Genomic DNA, 14331 nt, shown 5'->3' with positions numbered 1-14331 from the left:
CAACACAGAGACACACAGGACACACAACACACCTAGGGAGTTTAGAGGCCAATTAACCTGATAGTCATGTTTTTGTCATGTGCAGCCTGTATTTTTAACAATATTAACATCATTGACTCACACAAGCTCTTATATTTTGCTGAAAAGTTACTTGTAAGTTAGTTTTGTTGTATTTCAAGCATATATGTTACTTACTGGGTACTGTTGGTCATCCTATTGGTTATTAAAGGGTAAAGCAGAAAGTAAACATCACTTTAATGGGAAACTGATTCCATCAGAAACATTCATCTGATTCTAAGGGTAAATTAAAATATTTTATCCTTTAGTTGTTTTAGTGAAATAATCTTCCTCCTGGTTCTCCAAACTGAGCATGCTCAGACTGCTGTAAGACCACAAAGACTTTACACCGGGTTATTTTTGACTGCTAAGAAATACACTCCTTAAACAGTAAGGACTTTTTATCATTCAGATGAAGATGGATCAGACGAACGGAACAAGATCCAGATCAAACATTACAGCCAAAAATAAAACTTTAACTTCCTGTTGTCAGAAAAACGTCTGATCAAATATCTCATCTCATTAGAATTTCTTTAATCGTCACGTTGCATTAACTGCACTCCTGAATATATATCATTCTTACTGTGCACTGTTTTATTTTTGTACAATATTATCTGGATCAAAATAAACTATTTTAAATCAATAGGAAATAAGTATTTAAAAGTCTATTCTTTGGGTGGGAGGACATTAGAACTGGGTGATGTTCTCTATCTTCCTGGTTTTAGTCAGAAAGTCAGGTTTGTCAGCAGAACATCCACTGAGCTGGACTCTGTAGCCTCAGTCAGGATCTCCTTGTTGTGGAAGTCCAGCGGAAGTCGACTCTCATCCAAGCCATCAAAGATGAACAGAACCTGGAAGTGTTCAAAGCTGCAGATTTCTTTGGTTTCAGTGAAGAAGTGATGAACAAGTTCCACCAAACTGAACTTTTCCCGTTCCAGCACATTCAGCTCTCTGAAGGTGAATGGAAATATGAACTGGATGTTCTGGTGTTTTTATTTCCCAATACCAGCCACTCCCTTTGTCATCAATGTTCTGACTGGTTGATCTCTGATTGTTGTTTCTGGTCTGTATGGTTTCCTGGATGCTGTTTCAATCTGTCTGACCTCATGTTCATCGTTGACCTCTCCTGTTTCTCCCTTTGTGATGTAGAGTCCAACCCATCTGCTTCAGATGGGTCCATCTTCACGTTTCATCACTGCAAGGGAAAAAAAACTACAGAATTAATTGTAAGTTTTTCAAATATCAATTATTTCACTCATTTGAATAAAATTACCTCAGTACCACTTTTATTTAAGATTTTTTCTAATCAGTAAAATGACAATAAATGTGTTATTCCTATCTGTAAAGATCAATTTATGCGTTACAGATATGAAATGGTAGAACCCTGTGATACAGACATATACTTCAATTTCATGACAGAAAACAGTTTCTGATATAAAATCACAATTTATAATGAAAATATAAAAATATACAGATGTAATGTAAAATGTTGCTTTGTATGGGTCGAGTCACCGAGGCAGCAGTCTAACCAGAGGCCCAGACTTCCCTGGACCATCTCCTCCAGACCACAAGACATTCCCAGCAGTGGAACATCATCCCTCCAGTGTGTCCTGGGTTTTCCTCTGCGTCTGCCAAATGACCGAGTTTCTATCTCTAGGGAGAACCCAGACACCCTCTGGTGGAAACTCATTTTGGTCGCCAGTATCTGTGGCCTTGTACTTTCAGCCATTACCCAAAGCTCATGACCTTAGATGAGGGTAGGAACGTAGATGGGAGGTTTGCCTTTGGACTCAGCTCTTTCTTCACCATGGTAGATCAATACAACACCCGTTTCACTGCAGACGCTGCACCATGTAACGGAAAATTTTAAAATGTGCTCCTCACCCCTCTTCTGCCTTAGGTTATCTGCATAATCTTATTATGAAATTGGTCAAGCTGGTCTCATATTGACCTCTACAACAGCAAGGGAGAGGTCCTTGATCATGGAGATTGTTTCTTCCCCAACCAAGAACTTATCTGCCCTCTTTAGCATCAAAGAACAAACCCCTATCCTTAACACTAGACAAATGATCAGACCATCTGTGTTGGGCTCCACAGAGTCCCTGGTACATAACAATCAGGGAGTCACACCTCTCGTCCAATCAAGTTTCTCTTCTCTGACCAGAACCTATAAAAGGAAGCCAGATCCACTGTTGGTCAGAGCAGACTTGACAGACCCCTTGACTCTGTATTTCTGTTCTCACCTTGACATGTTTTAATACATTTCTTATTTCTTCTCATCCAGACTCTTGCTAAAGTAATTTTTTCCATTACAACCAATTCGCCTGTCGATCTCCATTTTTCCCTCATTTGTGAGCAAAATCCCTGCAAAGAGCAGAGACGTGATCCGAAAGTCACCCAAATGGATCACCTAGGTATTCTGTCCTTATAGGTTATGAACAGAATCAGTGACAAATGGTAACGTTGGCAGAGTCCAACTCTATAGGCAAGGACCAGTGTCAGACTCTCACACCTGTCAGACAGGGACCTAACAGGCCCTAAAGATGAGATTTAACTTAAAGCATTATCGTTTCCTAATGTGTGGATCAGTTGTTGGTATTTTTCATAGATCACAATAACTGTTCTGGGAATTTAAACATTGCAAAGAAATGGAAAGGTTTGATGACAGCTCCAAATATCAGATAGTTTGCACCAAAAATAAAATCAGTCAGCACTAATGGCTCCAAACAATATGGAGCCATATCAACCATGATAACCCTGCAGCCCTCTATCCAGTTCTCATGGTTCACAAATCTCCCATCATCTAGGAAGGAGCCTGCTTTACATTTCCAGGTTGTCCATTGAATAACCTTGAAGCCAAATGAAAGCCCTTTTCTCTGGGCTCCGTCAATGCCTCCAACTCCAGAGTGTTGCTTCAACCTCACCAACTTCATCCAGTCTGACCGTATGATGTTTCAGACACATAGGGGCCATAACAGAAACGTACCTCTGATTAGTAGACTGATCATCTTCAGGTCCAGAACCCTCTGGAGGTTCAGAGACGGTCTGAGGATGAGGTAAGGGTTCAGATCCCAACAGGGTGTCAGGTTCTGGTTCCAGTTCTGATCCAGATCCTGATAAGGTCTCAGATGGAGGTTCAGGTTCAGAGTTGGGTTCAAACCCAGATGGTGCCTCAGCATCTGGTACTGATCCAGGTTCATAAACTGATTTGGTTTCTGACCCAGGTACCAGTTCAGAGTTGGGTTTGTATTCGGACACCGTCTCTGGTTCAGGCTGAGGTTCAGGGGAGTCTGGAATGCTACTGTAAAAATATATTTAAGAAAAAGGGGAAATGTTTTAGGGTTATCAGCTGCAGTTATGTTTTTATTAAACTGTAATCATTTCCCTTTCTAAGCTCTCACCATGAAATTTCAGACATATGAGGAATATAAGACAAACTTACCTTTGATTGGCAGAGCGATTACCTTCAGGTTCAGGAAACTCTGGAGGTTCACAGATGGTCTGAGGTAAAGGTTCAAATCCGAACAGAGTCTCAGATCCAGGTACTGGTACTGATTCAGGTTCATAAACTGATTTGGTTTCTGATCCAGCTCCAGAGTTGGGTTTGTATTCTGATTGTGTCTCTGGTTCCTGTGTGAGGCTGGAAAAGTGTGCAAGAAAATAAATGTTTTCAGAAATGTGTTCGACATTCTGATATATCAGAAACTTACCTTTGATTGGTAGATTGATCATCTTCAGGTCCAGAATCCTCTGGAGGTTCAGAGACGGTCTGAGGATGAAGTAAAGGTTCAGATCCCAGCAGGGTCTCAGGTTCTGGTTCCAGTTCTGATCCACATCCTGATAAGGTCTCAGATGGAGGGTCAGTTTCAGACTTGGGTTCAAACCCTGATGTTTCCTCAGCATCTGGTACTGATTCAGGTTCATTAACTGATTTGGTTTCTGATCCAGACAAAAGGTCAGCGTTGGGTTCGCATCCAGTCTCAGGTCCAGGTTGAGGTTCAGGGAAGTCTGGTTTCTGTGTGCTGCTAGAAAAACATGGTTAAAAAGAAAAGGTAAATGTTTTCAGGTCAACAACTGTAGTTAGTATGAAATGCACCCTGGTTTACATTAATTATTCCCATTTCTAAGCTCTCACTGTGAAATTTCAGACATATGAGGAATATAAGACAAACTTACCTTTGATTGGCAGAGCGATCATCTTCAGGTCCAGAATCCTCTGGAGGTTCAGAGACGGTCTGAGGTAAAGGTTCAAATCCGAACAGAGTCTCAGATCCAGGTACTGGTACTGATTCAGGTTCATAAACTGATTTGGTTTCTGATCCGGATACAAGTTCAGATTTGGGTTCAAATCCTAACAGGGTGTCAGGTTCTGGTTCCAGTTCTGATCCACATCCTGATGAAGTCTCAGATGGAGGCTCAGGTTCAGAGTTGGGTTCAAACCCTGATGGTGCCTCAGTTTCTGGTACTGAGTCAGATTCATTAAGTGATTTGGTTTCTGATCCGGGTACCAGTTCAGATTTGGGTTCAAATCCCAACAGGGTGTCAGGTTCTGGTTCCAGCTCTGATCCACATCCTGATAAGGCCTCAGATGGAGGTTCAGGTTCAGAGTTGAGTCCATATCCTGATAGATTCTCAGGTTCTGGTTCTGGTTCATAAACTGGAATGGTTTCTGATCCAGAGTTGGGTTCGTATTCTGACACCGTCTCTGGTCCAGTTACAGGCTGGGCTTCAGGTGAGTCTGGTCTCTGTGTGCTGCTAGAAAAATATATCCACGAACAAAAAGGGAAAAGTTTGCAGGTTAACATTGTCTGTAGTTGTGGTGAAATTTCTGTTTATTTTTATTTTCAACAACTGACCAGCTGTTATGCTGTGAATTTGCCCTTACTATAAAATTTTCTATTCTTAATTTTGTTTGTATTAGTTTTGTATATATACTGCATTTTTGCAGGAAATGCACATTTTTCTGTGTTTTGGTAATTTTTCACTTTTTCCATTTTCTTGATGATCTTTCTGTTTTCATTCATTCAACAGGTCAGCATTCACACTGCTGTTTCACACAGAACTGTGTTTTCTCCAGTTTCTCTTTCTAAGCTCTCATTGTGATATTTCAGACATGTTGGGGATATTTATGAGTCTGAATACATTCACAGGATGTTGTGGATTAATAAAGAGTGGTACTTAAGCTGATGGTTTTTAAAGTTTTGGAAAAACAAAAATGAACAGTTGAGCATTCAATCTTTCCTAGATGATAAATAGTGGATGATCATGAACTGGAGAAAAGCTGAAAGCGTACCAGAATGAGCAACACCAAGTCAGACATGTTGGGATGGGATGTTGGTCCTCTGAACTGTAACAACAAAAGCAAAAACAGAAACGCTGAAGATGCAGTGATGTCCATACTGAGCTCAGCCAGTCAGAGACGCTGGTCTCACCTTTGACCTCTGCTCCGTTTCTTCTGCTCTCTGAGCAGAGGAACCCTCTCATTCACATCCTGATCCTGATCCATGCTGCTGAATCCACATCAGCTCACACACACTTTCTAGCTTCACCTGCAGAGGAAACAGATTGTTAGGATTCATCTGAAGCGGTAAATGTTGGTTCTTATTCTCTGATTCACCTCAGGGTCAGGAGGTTCAGTTTCCTCAGAGTTTAAACTGACTGGATGAGAAACATGATTCTGGAGTTGGTATAACAGAAACAGTTTTACTTGGCTTAATACAATAGTCACTGAGTGAATATTATGAGCTCCACCCTGTGAGAGAACGGCAGGCCTTCAGGATCTTCACCCTCAGGGTTCATCGGGTACATTACGGCAGGGGCCCCGCTGCAAAGGTTGGCCCTGGGCCCCAAAACGACTGAGTCTGCCTCTGCATACCTTCACTCTGTGGCTTTTCCGTCTGTTTGCTGTTGGTGTTTGTCTGCAATTCGACTGGAGTTTGTCTCTCACTTCCTGAAGTAAACGTTGGAGTGACAGTCTGTCGAGTTGCAGCCTGACTCTAACTTCACTGTGGAGTCATGAATGAAGCTCTGATGCAGTTTTATCTCTACAAAATATAAAGAAAAGAAAAGAAAAACTCACCCGGATCACAGCTCTTCTTCAGAAACGTCGTGTATCACCTGCAGCTTCGCTTGTTGTTTTCTTCCTGATTTTTCTTGTTTTTCTTGTTGGCAGAGCCTCTTGGAGACACTCCCACTGACGTGTGTGAACCTGCTGAGCATCACTGCTTTTAGTTTATTTTTAGTTTTTATTTCTGTTAGAACTGTTTTACATTTCTTCATAAAAATGAAACATAATTTTTTCCAATTTAATCACCTTTTGTTTTTAAGTCTTTAAGACCTTCAGGGTTTGTTACATAAATTTCTGTCACTGGTGTTTCTCATTAAGATTTCAGTTTCATATTTCATAAAACTAATATTTTTGGTCTGTTGGTGTTTTTATGCTTTAATGTTTGGAAAAAGCTCTAAAGTTTGATTCTTGTTAACAACCTCAGGCTGGTTTTAGTTTGGAAGCTGAAAGAAAACTGAAGTTGGACTGAATTTAAGACCTGACCGCCGATGTGAAGTTTTTTAAAATACATATTTTTTTATGAAATTCTCAACTCAAAGGTGATCAAAATAGAGCAAAAAACTAATCAGATCTGGTCGATGCTGGTCCTTCAGTTTGAATCAGAGGAAATGAGGATTTCTGTAAAAATCTGTTTATTAAAAGCAGAATCTGATGAATTCATTAAGCCTTTATGAAAACATCCCATAATTCCTAACAGGACGATCTGATGTGACCCGTCTGCTTAATTCAGCGTCTGTTGGTACCGAGAGCAGCTCTGGGTTATTAAACCTGCACATCCTGCTGCCTGCAGGACGGAGAAGCTCAACAATCCTTCAACATTTTGTTGCATTTCCAATAAATGTTGCAAATTTGCACAAAAAACAAATACAAACTGTTATTAAAAAAATAAACATTGAGTTTTAGCTGGAAAACTTTCTGTCTCTCATAGAAAACAATGATTGGACTCCTTTAAATCCACCGCTGCCGCCGATGATGATGATGATGATGCGGTCCAGTCAAAGCCTCATCAGCTCAGAGTCTGGTTCCGCTCCACCCTCTGCATGGTGTCTCTGATCCAGCCCAGGAAGTTTCCCAGCCTGGTGTAAACGCCGTACTTCCCCCGCGCAGCGCATTTCTCCCCCCAGCTGACGATCCCGGTCAGGTACCAGGTTCCTCGGTAGTGGACCACGAACGGCCCGCCGCTGTCTCCGCTGCAGGCGTCCATGTTGGTCTCCAGGTAACCTGCACAGAACATGTTGTCTGTGATCACCTGCAGGACGAAGAGGGAGGAGAGGAGGGTTCACTCTGAAACATCAGGGTTTTAAAATCACAACTTTCAACAGAAAAAAATCATTTAAAGCGACAGTAATGATGTAAAAACTTGCCTAAAATGCAACAGGTAACTGATCAGTTAATGAGAGCAACAGCGCCCCCTGCTGGAAAACAAGCTGCATATCAACCAAACAGAAATCTGTTTTAAAGCTGCAGTAACTGTTATGGACATTTATGTTGAATAAAAATCAATTTAGATTTTCTTTCACAAGGTAGAATATACTGAAGTTAGTTCAGAAACAAAATCTGTAATTAATTTTTTATATCTGAAATTGTCTAGATTACTTTGATAAATTTTAGACTCACATTAATTTACGTGATGAAGAACACAGCGGGTGCATGCAGGAGGCTTTTGTTTGGAAAATGTCTGAAGGTTTTGGTAAAATGATTCTGTTTTTAACACTTTTTGAACTTAAAATATCAGATTAAGTCAACTTTCATTTCCAACTAAGTTCTAAGAAATGTTTAGTTATTGTTTTGTCTATATTTTGCAAGAAGTAAAACTTTTTTTTTTTTTCCAAACAATCAAGTTGGAAGTGCGATCAAGAACCAAACCACCTGCTGCCACCCACGGCCTTTCCTGGACATTTTTGTTTTGGAACTTTTGTAAAACATTTTTTTTTTACATATTTGTTTAATCTGTTACCATGTTGTGATACTTTGATATGAGACAGATGATCTGTTAAAAAAATCAATCTCCTCTGCCTTCTCCCAGTGCCATCTAGAAACAACCAATCAGAGCCAGGAGGCGGGTCTAAGTGCTGTCAATCATGCCCATGTTCATCCTCCATCTCTTCTCTCTGCTAAGGCTCGTCAGCATAGCCACCAGTGACCGGAGCGGTTTTCTTTCTTTCTTTCTTTTTTTCCTTTCAACTTTTAATTGTCACATGTATGACAAACACAAGTGATAGAAATGGTTGTGCAAAAAAGACAATAATAGCGAAATGAAAAAAAGAAAAAGAGAGATAGGAGAAGAGTCCAGTGAGGTACTTAGGGGACTTGTAGTGATAAACGCTTTTCCTGCAACAGTAAGTTAGCAAATCTAGCAAAGTCCAAAGTAAACCAGAAGGAAAATGTCATTCTGCAGTATAAAACCTGGTGAGCTCTGACTTCAGCTCAGCGCCGCCCCCTGCAGGTGGGGGTAGCTCACCTGTTCAGTGGAGGCAGAACAGGCCTGGTAGCTGACCACCGGCAGGGTCACCTTCCTCAGGAAGCGGGAGGAGCTGCCCAGGTACTGCGTGGCGCCCCACCCCGTCACCACGCCCCGAGTGTCTTCCTGAACACAGACAGCCGGTCAGAACCCGAAACATCCATCAGCCAGACTCACGGCCGGAACCGGGTTACCCTCAGCAGGTATCTGGACAGGTGGGGGTCCGGCAGGCAGGCGGGGACCGCGGTGGGGCCCCTGAGGGCCGGCCGGGCCAGGTAGAGCAGGGCGATGTCACTGTCGAAAGTGTAGGAGTGGAAATGAGGATGGACGACGATCTGCTGGATCTTTATCTTCTGCTCGTCCGGATCAGGACGTTTTTTATCGTAGTCACCTGAAAAACAAACAAACAAAGGAATAAATAATCATGAGACGAAGAAACTGAGAAAAGGAAAACAGACCTTATGAGCAGAGTTATGACTGCTGTTGCTTATTTTTTTATTAGATGTTTTTATGATATTATGCTTTGATGCTTTTAAGCTAAACAAATATGTTTCTCTGGTTGGATGTAAATGTTGATGCTTGTAAACGGAGCTGCTCTCTCACCAGAATCCTCTTGAAAAAGAAACAATGAATGTAACTTTTATAAAAAACATTTTTTATATATTTGTTGAATCTGTCACCATGTCGTGACAGTATGAGATGAAGAATCTGTCAACTGCAAACAGCCAATCAGAGCCAGGAGGCGGGGCTTAGTGCTGTCAATCAAACCTGTGTGCGCGTGGACTTCAATAACGTTTTCTCATAGTTTATACTTTCTAGTAAATATTCCTGAAGGAGAAACTTCAACCATCAAAGACTAACAGCAAATCTACCTCCAGCTCAGAAAAGTAAAATCAAGTTTCAGAGTGGCCTAGTCAAATCCCAGACTTAAATTTGATCAATAGTCTGTAGCAAGACCTTAAAACACTCAAAAACTAAATCAAAGCAGTAAATCAGACATCAAACCAGTCAGTCAGTACGGAGACCAATCAAACTGGCTGATGGTTCCCATCGGTTTGTTCTGGTCCAGTAGGCCCGTCTGGGACAGGAACAGGAACCAGTTAGCCAGGTTTTTCAAAATAAAGCTCTATTCTCACCTACAGTGACATGGTCCGCTGAGTCCTCGAAGCAGTGAGCTGCAGAAACAACCCAACGCTCTGAAACCAGGGTTCCTCCACAGAACCCGGATCCGTCTGACCTGTGGACCAGAACCTGGACAGAACCGGTCAGAATCAATCAGAATCTGAACAGATCCACACAGAAGCAACCAGAACCTGAACAGATCCATCAGTAAAAGACTAACCTGCCAAGGACTTCCTCCTCGACTCTCCAGGTTTCCTCCCACAATACGAGTCAAATGATTCTCCTCCATTTGTCCCTCCGTCTGGTTCCCACCTGCCAGTCAATCAATCAAGTTCATTTGTATGGCACATTTAAGCAACAACACAGTTCAAGGAAACATTATAAATATCCTTCAGGTGACAGAAGGCCGTATTTGTAACCGTCTCTGTGTGTCTCTGCAGGTTCAGGTCTGACCGTTTCAGCTGTAATAACTGAAGTTGACCAACCAGATGTTGAGTTTGTTGCCTCTGACGGTTCTGTTGAGTTGTGCTGAGTTGTGTTCATGTTGGTGCTGTTCTGGTCCGTTGTCATGGTAACGTTGGTGTCCTCCAGGAGATCCAAAAGGGAGCGACTGTAGTGCAACGCTGCCATCTGCTGGCGGCCGCAGGGAAACTCCACTGAATGGGAGAATAAAGCAGTTATGGAAAGTTTCACCTCAGAAAAATCTGACAGATTACAGGAGGAGGTGGGAATTACAGATTAGACAGGTAAATTAGTGCAACACAGGATAATGACCCGTCAGACAGGTGAGACTCACATCAACTTTGTCTCAGATTAGATTAGATTAGATTAGACCAGGTTTATTTCAGATTAGACCTGGTATATTTCAGATTAGACCAGGTTTATTTCAGATTAGACCTGGTATATTTCAGATTAGACCAGGTTCATTTCAGATTAGACCAGGTTTATTTCAGATTAGATCATGTATACGTAGCGGGTTACCTGTTGGTGTGCAGCTCTTTTCATCAGCCTCCAGTTTAAATCCGTCAGCACAGCCACACTGAACTCCAGCGCCCCCTGGCAGGTCTTGGCAGTACTGCAGGCAACCACCGTTCCCATAACGACACTCCAACACCTCTAGACACGGCACAGACACAGGTAGCAGGTGAGGTGTGTGACGTCGTGGCCGACAGGTGTTGTTTATCCGAGTAGCAGCTCGTTTCTTACCCGAGTCGCAGGTTTTCCCGCGGAACCTGGGAGGACACAGACACAGAAACTCCTCCCGGTCCTGACTGCAGATTCCTCCGTTAAGGCAGGGGTTGGTCCGGCACGGGTTCAGATCTACAAACAGAGAAGACACAGGTAGACCTGTCACCTGGCAGTAATGTCATCAGTTAATCATGTCACCAGACAATTACTATACCTATCAAGGTCATGTGATCAGGTAAATTTCTCATTCAGCTCTAAATTCAGCGAGAAAACTAAAACATGTCACAACATAATGGTTTTAGGCATAACTAGGGCTGGACGATACAGCAGGAAAACAAATTACGGTATAATCATTTCATATCGGTTGATATCAATACTGTTATACTGTTTTTGTTGTTGTTGTGGTTTTAATTATCTGAAATATTGCCAAACTGTGGATAACCGTTTCATCCACACTTTTCTCTCTGCAATGCTTTTGTTTTTTTTAAAGTGGTTATGAGACACTGCACAAGTTACTCAACAGGTTGTTGCTAGGTAACCAAAGAGTGTTGCTAGGTAAATGAATGACAGTTTTACTCACTTTGGTATCTGTACCAGAACTCCATCTGTGGATGAGAGTTTAGAGTTAATATCTGCAGCAAAAACAACTCAACGACTAGTAGAAACAATCCAGGTTCATTTTCCAAAGACATATTTCATCACGTTATTCCATCATCTACAAATGTTACATTTTCAAACTAAACACTTCGCAAACTAAGTACTTAGCTCAACACTCCCTCTCTAGCTTTCCTGACTCAAAACTAAATACCTAATTATTTAGTGTTGAGCTCAGAGTGACATATTTGAGATGAGCTAAATATTAATCAAGCTCAGATCTAACTAAATATTTAGCTTTAAAATGTTTTTTTGTCTTGCTAACGAGACAAAACGAGGTTGGTAACAGAAGATTCAGTTTGAAACTGTGGCAAACAAATAACATGGTGAAAATATGACTTTGAAAAATTAACCTCAGTTTTTTTCTCTTATGACTAAATGACCCAAATTATTGCTGTTATTTTTTTACAGAGCAAATTTACATATAAGCCGGCGTCTCCAAATATTAATGTAATAAAGTTAACTGCACCAGAAGATGTCTAATAATTCCCCCTATTTGTAGAACAAACCTGAAACTGACACTGCAGGGCAACCAGACCCACCATGCTGTCCCTGGAAGATAAACCTCATCACTGAATATGGCCCCTGGCCCCTAGTGTGGACTCCTGTCCCATAATATGGCCCCTAACCCCCAGTGTGGCCCCTGGCCCATAATATGGCCCCTGGCCCCCAGTGTGGCCTCCTGTCCCATAATATGGCCCCTAGCCCCCAGTGTGGCCCCCGGGCCCCCAGTGTGGCCCCTGGCCCATAATATGGCCCCTGGCCCCCAGTGTGGCCTCCTGTCCCATAATATGGCCCCTAACCCCCAGTGTGGCCTCCTGTCCCATAATATGGCCCCTAACCCCCAGTGTGGCCCCAGAGTTAGTCGTACTGTGGTTTCGTGGGTGTGGAAGATCTCGGCGGCCTCCTCTTTGGAGCAGCGCTCTTCGTAACATTCCCTCTCCAGGTTTCCTGGCAGCATCTCCTCCAGGGCGAAGGAGTTGGCACGGCGCCTCCTAGTGGAGGACTGCAGCACCTGCACAGCCGTCGGCTGGTCGATGAAGACTGAGGAGTAAATAAAACTTTACTCAGACATCGCCTGACCTACGACAGCACATTAGAGCCATTGTAGACAGAACAAAAGAGTCAATTTGAAAAAATCAACAATTTTCTAGAAAGAAAATCTGAAAAATTTTGCTTAATCTCAAATTTTCTACAAAATGTTTTGGAATTTCAGTTTGAGAAGCAAAATTAAATTCTAGGAAAAATCTCAATTTTTTTTTTACTTTTGGAAGTTTTCTTATTCTGAATTTCAAAAGTCAGATATTTTAAGTTTTTAAAGATCAGAAAATGTGGAGATTTTTCTAGAAAATTGCTGATATTAATCTGACAATTTCTGAGTTTCTTCCTCAGGTTTTTGACTTTTGGAGTTCGGAAATTCCCTTTTTTCTAGAATTTCTTTTAGCGGACATTTGCTCCTTTTCTTCTATGTACGGCGGCCAGAGCCGTCACCCCTGCACTCTGACTGCTGCTTGTTTAATTATTAACCGTATTGATGGTAAACGGTCTGAATCTCATTTTAAAGACTCCACGGCGTCACAGAAGGTGTCGATCTCCCGGTTCTCTACATCTGGATCCAGATCCGGTGGATCCGGTGGATCCGGGTCTCACCTGAACATTGGATCAGCGTGGAGCAGCTCAGCAGGAAGCCCAGATTCGCCGACATGGACGACAACATGTCTGCCTCCGGAGCGTCAGTCCTCCGGAGAAATGAAGGTCCAGCTCATCGATCGACTTTTAACCACAGTTCAAATATTGACTCACAGCAGAACCGCGAACGAGAGAGAAAAGACCAAAAGTTCTGGCAAAACGTTCGGTTTTCATCACTCACCTATACAGCAGGAGGTCAGAGGTCATCTTCTTCTGAGGAAGAAGAGTGATTGTTCATTCAGTGGGAGCAGCAGTTGGGTTTGTTATTGGTGCGGAAAACCAACATCCTGCAAGACAAGCTGCAGGGAAAACTTAGCCCACCGTGATTTCAACACCAGAGAGTTTCCTCTTTAACATCAGCAACAAAAACAAAAACCGCTTTCACTTCCCAACCTGGAGTTATTTGATTTATTCAAACGGGTCAGAACAAAATGTTCAGGAAATAAATTACACCGTTTCATAAATGTTTTCATGTTGGAGTGAAAATTTATGACTCAGCTGCTTATCACAAGACAATAATCTTTAATAATAATAAAAAATGATTTAAATCTTTTACTGCTGCAGGTTCTTCATCTCAGAACCAGTTTCTATAAACTAAAACTCTACATCAGGATGCGTTCACTTACCGTCGGAAACTGGGACTCTGCCTTGACATCTCGCATAAAATATAATCCCCAATTTAATTTATGTTTATTACTGAATTTGAGAAACAAATGAGAAGCTCTGGTTCCGACCCAACAGAAATCAGAAAGTCTGAAACCAGTTAGAAAAGGGTTTTCATCCCTTCTCAAACTGGTTTCAGACTTTTTGGAACAGGTTTAAAGCTGAAATAATTACATAGATCAGGTTTGTCCAAAGTGCGGTCCGGGGGCCATTTGTGGTTCTCAGAATAATTTTGGGCGGCCCTTTACTTGATCACGATCCAAGAATGACTTAACGTGGTTTTGCCAGGTCAGACATTTTGATGCAGATTCGTATTTAAAAACCAGCCTTTCAAAATAAGAGACAATTTAACATCTTACCATGGAAACTGTGAGGTGCAACCAAAGTATTCATCCAGGCTTCTTCTTTGAATTTAACAGTAAAAGGGAAA

The 14331-nt window shown here is 41.9% G+C and overlaps 2 protein-coding genes across 11 annotated transcripts; both read right to left on the bottom strand.

The window, feature by feature from the left end:
• Positions 1 to 630: 630 nt before the first annotated feature.
• On the bottom strand, positions 631 to 6639 carry LOC103152965 (protein TsetseEP-like). 8 transcript variants are annotated; one of them, XM_007573689.2, is made up of 9 exons: positions 6133 to 6639; positions 5920 to 5924; positions 5490 to 5589; positions 5351 to 5404; positions 4234 to 4812; positions 3768 to 4082; positions 3500 to 3697; positions 3044 to 3358; positions 631 to 1252 (listed from the first exon to the last, which is right to left on the bottom strand). In XM_007573689.2, exons 3-9 carry the CDS (start codon positions 5561 to 5563, stop codon positions 1240 to 1242), a joined length of 1548 nt encoding a protein of 515 aa, XP_007573751.1. In that variant the 5' UTR covers positions 5564 to 5589; positions 5920 to 5924; positions 6133 to 6639; the 3' UTR covers positions 631 to 1239. The 8 variants fall into 8 exon arrangements, with proteins under 8 accessions (XP_007573751.1, XP_007573753.1, XP_007573752.1 ...); XM_007573691.2 differs by having other exon boundaries at positions 3044 to 3355; XM_007573690.2 differs by having other exon boundaries at positions 3768 to 4079.
• A 105-nt stretch (positions 6640 to 6744) lies between these two features.
• LOC103152964 (coagulation factor IX) lies at positions 6745 to 13867 on the bottom strand. Of its 3 annotated transcripts, XM_007573686.2 has the most exons (12): positions 13420 to 13858; positions 13200 to 13322; positions 12421 to 12593; positions 11476 to 11500; positions 10914 to 11027; positions 10689 to 10823; positions 10193 to 10363; positions 9928 to 10019; positions 9722 to 9836; positions 8780 to 8976; positions 8586 to 8711; positions 6745 to 7373 (listed from the first exon to the last, which is right to left on the bottom strand). In XM_007573686.2, the coding sequence occupies exons 2-12, from the start codon at positions 13264 to 13266 to the stop codon at positions 7131 to 7133; spliced, it is 1458 nt and encodes a 485-aa protein (XP_007573748.1). In that variant the 5' UTR covers positions 13267 to 13322; positions 13420 to 13858; the 3' UTR covers positions 6745 to 7130. The 3 variants fall into 3 exon arrangements, with proteins under 3 accessions (XP_007573748.1, XP_007573749.1, XP_016517065.1); XM_007573687.2 differs by lacking the exon at positions 13200 to 13322 and having other exon boundaries at positions 13420 to 13867; XM_016661579.1 differs by lacking the exon at positions 13420 to 13858 and having other exon boundaries at positions 13200 to 13405.
• Between the last annotated feature and the right edge of the window lie 464 nt (positions 13868 to 14331).

The sequence above is a fragment of the Poecilia formosa genome, unplaced genomic scaffold, assembly GCF_000485575.1.
Source record: "Poecilia formosa unplaced genomic scaffold, Poecilia_formosa-5.1.2 Scaffold337, whole genome shotgun sequence".
In the NCBI taxonomy this organism is placed as follows: domain Eukaryota; kingdom Metazoa; phylum Chordata; class Actinopteri; order Cyprinodontiformes; family Poeciliidae; genus Poecilia; species Poecilia formosa.
This window is presented reverse-complemented; position numbering and strand designations above follow the sequence as displayed.